The sequence below is a fragment of the Gadus chalcogrammus genome, chromosome 3, assembly GCF_026213295.1.
Source record: "Gadus chalcogrammus isolate NIFS_2021 chromosome 3, NIFS_Gcha_1.0, whole genome shotgun sequence".
Classification (NCBI taxonomy): Eukaryota; Metazoa; Chordata; class Actinopteri; order Gadiformes; family Gadidae; genus Gadus; species Gadus chalcogrammus.
In genome coordinates, this window is record NC_079414.1 from 25,117,532 (window position 1) to 25,125,566 (window position 8,035).

Here is an 8,035-nt window from a genome sequence, read left to right on the forward strand (position 1 = left end):
GGGGCCCGGCGACGGAGGCGGGGGCGGAGGGGGGGGCGGGCACTCGGGGGACATGGCGGAGCACCGCCTCCGCAGGAGGTACTTCGGGTCGGACGGCAAAGGCCCCCCCGAGAACGACTGGGCGGGCTACGAGGGCGAGAGGGGGGCGGCGCCGGCGGGAGGCGGCCCGCCCAGAGCGGGGTCGGTGTCTCCGGATTGGGGGGCGACCAAGGGGCGGCAGGAGCCGACGGGTCCGACCAGGGCGCCCCGGGGGGAGAAGGGCGGCGGCAGCGGTGGCGGCGGCGGCGGGGGTAGCGGCGGCGGCGGCGGTGGCGGCGGCGGCGGCGGCAGCAGCAGGGACGGCCTGCTGAGGAAGGACTCCCAGAGCTCTGACCAGTCGGAGACTCTGCGCCCGCCCCCGCCGCGGCCGTACAAGAGCAAGCGAGGCGGCCACAAGAGGCAGATGTCCATCAGCAGCTCGGAGGAGGAGGGCGGCTCCACGCCCGAGTACACCAGCTGCGAGGACGTGGACATGGAGAGCGTCAGCGAGAAAGGTCAGTGGTGCAGCTGTGCTCTCCGGGGGCGCCAAGCCGCTCCCATCTTCTCTCAACGCGGCATGCATCGCTTTTTTTCCTTCTCCATCCATTTCACATTTTCCAACCGTTTGATGTATCCGCTATGCTCGTCGTCGGCGGGAAGGTTTTTGTTAACGAACGGCCGCTTCGAAGGTCAAGGTCCTCCAATAAAAATAACAATATTCGACTGATTTGTAATACCAATGATATATCGTTTATTGTTGCGCAGAGGTTGAATAGATTCTGGTCGCCGTGTAATAGATGTGATCATTGCGTCGGGGAGGATAGACTTATCCAGATCCTACTTACTTCAACTCGCCGTCCAAAACACATCATTAGATCTAGAATAGTCTTAGCTGATCCCAACTCGCGCAGTACTAACACTAAAGGATTTGTAATGCGATGTAGCACCTAGTGCACACTATCACAATCCGTATTTGATATCTCCTCGGTTATGTGGCTAAACCCTGTTGCACTCGGGACAGCTATTTATTTGAAAAGTCCTCGTGATTTAGGGCAGCAGATTTGTGGAATTAGGTCAGTGGCTCGCTAGCTGTTTGACACAAGCAGCCGACTGCGACCGGCCAACTGGGATCCACTGGAGAAAACTGATCTTGGTTTAGAAGTCTGGGAGACGTCTGTGGGATGCAGATCCTTAACTCACTTTGATAATCCAGATATCTTTTTGAGAATATTTATCTGTATTTAAGATTTGCGAAACTTGTTCAAAAGGTCCCTTTTACAAGGCCAACTAAACACGCTTCGGCAATTATGGAGAAAGAGTAGGCCTATGTCTCTTCTTTGCTTAGTTTTGAAAAGGTTGTTTTCAAATCTGTTGAGTTCTTAGGGGGAAAGAGTAGGCCTATGTCTCTTCTTTGCTTAATTTATAAAAGGGTAGTCTTTCATTCTGTTAATTACGTCCACAATACAGAGAATAGGTTCACACAGAACATTAGAGTCTCTACGTCGACACAAACGCAAAATTGGGTATCATCTGCATAACTATGAAAGCCGACTGATGACGTCAGCCAGGGGAAGCACATGATGTAATGATGTAAGGTGACCATGACCCCTGGGCACCTCCAACAGCCGTGACTACGTCGTGCTTCTTGAAATAACCACCGGGACTCATGGAGAACTGACACCGGCTCCTGTTCGAGAACCGGTTAGACAGTTCAAATATTGGGGAGGATTAGTGTAAAATGCTGCAATCAACAACCATCTGGTTTGCATCGATTCTCAGTCTAAGATTGTTTGTCCGTTTTTGCACAAGGACGGATTCTCTGTGGTTTCTTTTATTAAGGAAATCTTTATCAAACTGCTGACTCATGACTGGGGGGGTTGGAAACAGGCCTACAGCTACTAAGGAGGCTGTTATCTTAGCTTAGTCGCTGTAGACCGCCTTCGATAAAGTCTCAGCCCAGTTTAAATATTCATGGGCTATAGTCGGCAAAGTGAAAAGTTTAAAGCCATTGCGTTTATGGACCCTCAAATTGAACTATGAAAACCCAAATAAACGACTTCATTCAATATCGCCCGCTTATTTCCTTCCATCGTGGTAATCCGTCTATCAATGACGAGTAAAGATGTTTGTTAAAGATCATTTTGATAATTACTCATAGTTATACACACACAAATGTTTCGATGCAGCACAAGGACGCCTTACATTTACATTTAAGGCATTTGGCGGACCCTTTATCCAAAGCGACTTACAATAAGTACATTTGTCAGAAGTAGGAGAAACGACAATGTATGTCGGTACAGTAAGGATGTTCAAGGAACCAAGTGCCAAGCACTAACAATCACTAGGTTAACCCAGTCCCCGTGTACAACAAAGATAACTAGGATAAGACGCTGCACAGTTGTTCCCTTGCAGCGAACAACTGCAATCACCGCACACACTAAACCAAACCACAAAATACTCCCAGAGCTCTTCACACGAGGACACGCCGTGTATCCTCTCCGTCTGTCTCACCCAGCCAATCGACGCTCTGCACAGACTTTTGTTCAAACGACGCCGTGCCTCTCACCTCGGGTTCCCTCCGTCCGTTCCGCCGGAGAGTTCCGCGCGTTGCGTGCTGGACGTGCACTCCAGCCCGGGGGAGGAGGGCCAGGGATCTGTCACATTAAACATTCACGTTAAAGTTCACATCAGAGTCCCCCCCACACGGGTGCTCTGGTTGTGCTTCTTGGCATTTAGGAGCCCCGCGTCGGGGTGTTTGGAACGGCGCGGGGCTCTCGGTTCTGATGCGGGGCCAGTTCCTTCCTGTTCTCAAGCAGACCATCTGTCCCTGTTATTTAACGCTGAGCCGCGCTGACAGTCATTGGTGGCCGTGTCTCCGGCCAGGGGAGCGTCGCCCGCGCCAACTCACGAGTCCATTGACAAAAGAGAGCCGTGGAATTGGAGGAAGTTTGCCTTCATTTTACTCCCTGGCCCTTTCTCACTCTCTCTCTCTCTCTCTCTCTCTCTCTCTCTCTCTCTCTCTCTCTCTCTCTCTCTCTCTCTCACTCTCTCTCACTCTCACTCTCTCTCTCTCTCTCTCTCTCTCTCTCTCTCTCTCTCTCTCTCTCTCTCTCTCTCTTCCCTTCCATCGGTTCTATCTTCCCTTCTCCCTCTCTCTCTCTCTCTCTCTCTCTCTCTCTCTCTCTCTCTCTCTCTCTCTCTCTCTCTCTCTCTCTCTCTCTCTCTCTGAAATGTATAAGCTACCTTTCGAGATAATTTTAGTGAGCTGTGAATTTTTTGCTTTTCTGATGGCAAGACATAAAAAAGGACTATGGTAGGAAACTGAAAACAGAATGTGGTCGAGAAAAAGGGTGTAACTTTAAAGGGTTTGTTAAAAGCAAGGATTTTACTGGAATTTAAATATTATGGCAACACAAGGGATCTGGATTATCTGAAATACATTTGGGACGTTGACAGTTTATGTTATCTTAAGATGATGTTGAGGTTTTTACATGGAATTGAATAATATCCATATATTGTAAAGCCTAATTTGCTAAAAGAATTCGATCATTGTAATGTCTCTCTCTCTGGCTCGCTCGCTCGCTCTCGTCTTTTGGGCTAGCAGTCCTCTCTCTCTCTCTCTCTCTCTCTCTCTCTCTCTCTCTCTCTCTCTTAAGTCTTGTGTGCTAACAGTCCTCTCTCTCTCCCTCTCTTTGCAGGCGATTGGGACTGCTATCCTCTTGATCCTGCCGTATGGCATGTATGTATTCAAATAGCGATACTCGATACATAAACACACACACGCACACGCACACGCACACACGTGTGTGTGCGTGCCAAAGTGTCGCACACACACGTGTGTGCGTGTGCCAAAGTGTCCCTCTTTCACTTTCAGTTGTCACCTCCCAAATCCTCCATCCTCTCCTCAATCTCTCCTCTATCCCTCTCCCATCTCTCCTCCCTCTCCTCCTTCCCTCCTCTCCTCCATCTCTCCTCCCTCTCCTCCTTCCCTCCTCCTTCCCTCCTTCCCTCCTCTCCTCTGTACCTCCTCCACCCTCTCCTCCCTCCCTCTCTCCGTGCAGCACCCAGTGACGTGGCTGCAGTCTAAGGAGGGTGACCAGATGATCGGACGCATCACTCTCAGCAAGCGGTCGGCCATGCCCCGGGAGGCCGGCTCCCTGCTGGGCCTCAAGGTACGCTGCCGGCCCGGGAGCCCCCCGCTGTCGGCGCTTTCAAACTTCAAATCACATCAAACTTTATTTATGTTTCGCCTTTCGTGCAAAAATTGCATTGCAATAAAAAATAAAGAAAAATAAAGCAATAAAATGGTTTAAGGGAATGCTGAGCTAAATAGCTATGTCTTAAGGTTTCTTTAAAAATAAGAAAACGTCCTCAAATCTTGAGGAGATAAAATCTTGAGGCTCGGATCTAAATTCTCTACCTGTCACAATACGGGATGCCTAAATATCCTATATAGGATACATAATTAGTAAGCGTGACAGCCAGTTGCAGCCTGACAATAGGCAATATATCGCACTGACCTGCTGTCTATAGAGCATGGCTTGGTGAGAATGAAATATGTTACAGCTGAACTCGGAATTGAAACATGCTTCAACAAGCCCCACACTGGAGAAGACTAAAGAAGCAATCCTCTTTCGGCTCTTTCTCTCTAACTCTTCCCTCTTTCCTCTCTCCCTTCCCTTCTCTCTGCACGCTTGTCTCTCTCTTGCTTGTGCACGTGTGTTTCAGGTGGTGGGGGGCAAGATGACAGCGATGGGCCGACTGGGGGCCTTCATCACTAAAGTAAAGAAGGGAAGCCTTGCAGATGTTGTAGGCCATCTGAGAGCAGGTGAGTGGTTCTGTGAACATCCTAACTGTACCGTCGGTGATGAATTGTTTCTCTTTCTTCCGACAAATGTACTATTTTAAGTCGCTTTGGATAAAAGCGTCTGCTAAATGTCCTGAATGTAAATGTAAATGTAGGTACAACACAACACAGCAAGGAGGCCCACGTTACTCTGAAGGCGCCCAGATTAGTGCATGGGTTAACCTAGTGATTTTTAGTGCTTGGCACTTTTTTCTATGAGCTACCTTACTGACAGCGATATATCTTGTTTCTCTTTCTTCTGCCAAATGTACTTATTGTAAGTCGCGTTGGATAAAAGCGCCTGCTAAATGTACATTTTTTAAACGACAACCTGCGCGTCAAAGGAATCGTGACTGAGCTCATCCCCAAGGTCCCGCCGTCGTTTGTTAACCTACTTCCTGTCGGCCATCTTGCCTCCTTCCTCCCAAGGCGACGAAGTACTGCAGTGGAACGGGAAGTCGTTGCCGGGAGCCACCAAGAAAGAGGTATACAACATCATCCTGGAGTCGAAGGCCGCGCCCCAGGTGGAGATAGTGGTGTCCAGACCTGTAGGGTAAGAGCAGACACAGCACCCTGCATCATTCTGCTGCTTCACAGCGATTGTGTTGTTTGTGTTGGTGTTTTTTTTTCTTTTGCTCATAGACAATTTTTTTTATCGTGTCTCCTTCCTTTATCTAAAAGCTCTATCCATCGAATTATATCCAAAAACATCTTGAGAAAAGTGTGTAGAGCCTATGAGTAAGTAAGAGTTGATTACCTGGACAGTGAACTCTCCCCCTCTCTCTCACCTGACGCCTTAACCTCAACTCCTCGCTCGCCCAACCCCGCTCGGACTGTCCCTCTAAATGCCTTCTCAGTTTCTCATTCATCCCGTAATACTCTCTGTGTGTGTGTGTGATCTCCGTGCGTCAACACATCTGCCTGCCTACTCTTCTCATACCATAAAGCTGTGGGTCTCCATGAGCCTTGCACTTAAGACAATCCTGCCCTTTAGTCCTCCAGTTAAAACTGTGTCCCCTCATTGTACATTATGAACACAAACTAATGTACAATGGCTACCCCCTTAGAGATAAACTGCCATGATTCAATCAAGTTCAACTTTCGAACATTCATTTTACGATCATCCAAATCAGTTTGCTAACGCGTCTTCTGAATCCACAGAGTTATTCCGAGAAGTCCCGAATCGTCCCACCCTCCTTTAGAATCAAGTGAGTTTCCCCTTTCATTTTATTCACGACACTGTTTTTAAATTAGAAACCCGCACGCTTAAAGAGTGGGCGGGATCCTCACATCAACACCCCCGTGTCCCGTTTTTCAACAGCTGGCTCCAGTTCGTTTGAGTCCCAGAAGATGGACCGTCCCTCCATTTCAGTGATGTCTCCCACCAGCCCAGGGACCCTGCGAGACCATCCGCAAATACTGCCGGGACAGCTCTCTGTGAGTACCGCTACACCCCCAGAACAGCATCACTAGGCCTGGGGGACTGGAGGCTAGGATAAGGAGGGAGGATGGAGCTGAAGGAAGGTGTTCAGGATGAATGAGTAGATGCACAGTCTGGTACATTTTATCGGTAGAGCCCTTAATCACATTTACAACCTCGTAGGGCTTCACAGAGCACCTTTTATGTCTCCTCCCTAAGCTATTAGCCTCCCATAGAGTTAGGAAAACCTCCCTACAAGAGTGAAGGAGAACAGATGAGGAGAGGGGAATTTAGCTCAGATCAGACTGTGCTCACATAGACACATATTGAGACACAGATTGTATTTACCTTAACACATCTTAAGACTCAGATTGTATATACCTTAACACAGATGGAGACACCGATTGTACTTAACTTAACACAGATAGAAACACAAATCGTATTTACCTTAATACAGTTAGACACAGATTATACTTACCTTAAAAGATAGAGACACAGAATGTACTTACCTTAACACAAATAGAGACACAGATTCACCTTAACACAGATAGAGACACCGATTGTACTTACCTTAAACACAAATAGAGACACATATTCTACTTACCTTAACACAGATAGAAACACAGATTTCATTTACTTTAACACAGATGTAGACACAGATTGCATTTACCTAAACTCAGATAGTGACAAGGATTATACTTAAATAGACGCATATAGAAACACAGATTGTACTCACATAGACACAGATAGAGACAGACTATACTTAAATAGACACAGATAGACACACAGACTATACTTAAATAGACACAGTTAGAGACACAGATTATGCTTACCTTAACAGCGACAGAGACTCAGAGATTGAGTTTCCCTTAACACTGATAGAGAGCCAGGTTCACCCTAACAGAGACACTGGATGTCCCCACCTAGACACAGAGAGAGGCACACTCCCGCCCTAACAGCGCTGATGTTTCCCAGGTGAAGCTGTGTTACGATAAGGTGGGCCATCAGCTGATTGTCAACGTCCTTCAAGCCATAGACCTGCCGCCGCGGCCCGACGGTCGACCTCTGAACCCCTACGTCAAGATGTACTTCCTCCCCGACAGAAGGTAACGATGATCGGTGCTGAGCACATCCATGTGAAGTACCTGTTATTACAATGGACGATCAACCTCCATGGTCGAGAGAGTCCTCATCCTCATCGTTGACCCTTTAAGATCGCTTGGTGCCCTCACACTCCTAGGGGTCTTATCAACGCTCCCTTTAAAGTAATGATTATGGGCTAATTGACTGAAATCGGGTTTCTACAAAAAATATTTTCACCGCAAATCCTAATCCCTGTGTGTGCCTGTGTGTGTGTTTGTGTGTGCGCTTGCGTATATGTATGCATGCGTCTGTCCATGTGTGTGTGTTTCTGTTTGTGGGTCTATATTTCTTCGTGTGTGTACGTGTACATGCGTGCGTGCATTCGTATGTGTGTGTATATGTGTGCCTGCGTGTGTGTGTGTATATATATGCATGCGTCTGTCCATGTGTGTGTGTTTCTGTGTGTGTGTGTGTGTCTATATTTCTTTGTGTGTGTACGTGTACATGCGTGCGTGCATTCGTATGTGTGTGTGTATATGTGTGCCCGCGTCCGTGCGTGTGCGCGTGTGTACGTGTGTACATATATGCATGCGTGTGTCCGTGCGCGCGCGCGTGTGTGTGTTCGTGTCCCACTGCAGCGATAAGAGCAAGCGGCGGACAAAGACGGT

At 48.2% G+C, this 8,035-nt stretch overlaps 1 protein-coding gene across 1 annotated transcript in view; it reads left to right on the forward strand.

The window, feature by feature from the left end:
• The first annotated feature begins 419 nt into the window (after positions 1 to 419).
• rims1b (regulating synaptic membrane exocytosis 1b) overlaps positions 420 to 8,035 on the forward strand; it is a 33,796-nt gene continuing 26,180 nt past the window's right edge. Inside the window, exons 1-10 of the mRNA XM_056586933.1 lie at positions 420 to 533; positions 3,717 to 3,757; positions 4,080 to 4,190; positions 4,747 to 4,846; positions 5,294 to 5,417; positions 5,546 to 5,602; positions 6,026 to 6,072; positions 6,186 to 6,301; positions 7,260 to 7,390; positions 8,006 to 8,035. The exon at positions 8,006 to 8,035 is cut by the window's right edge and continues 142 nt beyond it. Of these exons, the coding sequence (XP_056442908.1) occupies positions 443 to 533; positions 3,717 to 3,757; positions 4,080 to 4,190; positions 4,747 to 4,846; positions 5,294 to 5,417; positions 5,546 to 5,602; positions 6,026 to 6,072; positions 6,186 to 6,301; positions 7,260 to 7,390; positions 8,006 to 8,035 (848 nt within the window). The 5' untranslated portion in view covers positions 420 to 442. The remainder of the gene's footprint in view (positions 534 to 3,716; positions 3,758 to 4,079; positions 4,191 to 4,746; positions 4,847 to 5,293; positions 5,418 to 5,545; positions 5,603 to 6,025; positions 6,073 to 6,185; positions 6,302 to 7,259; positions 7,391 to 8,005) is intronic.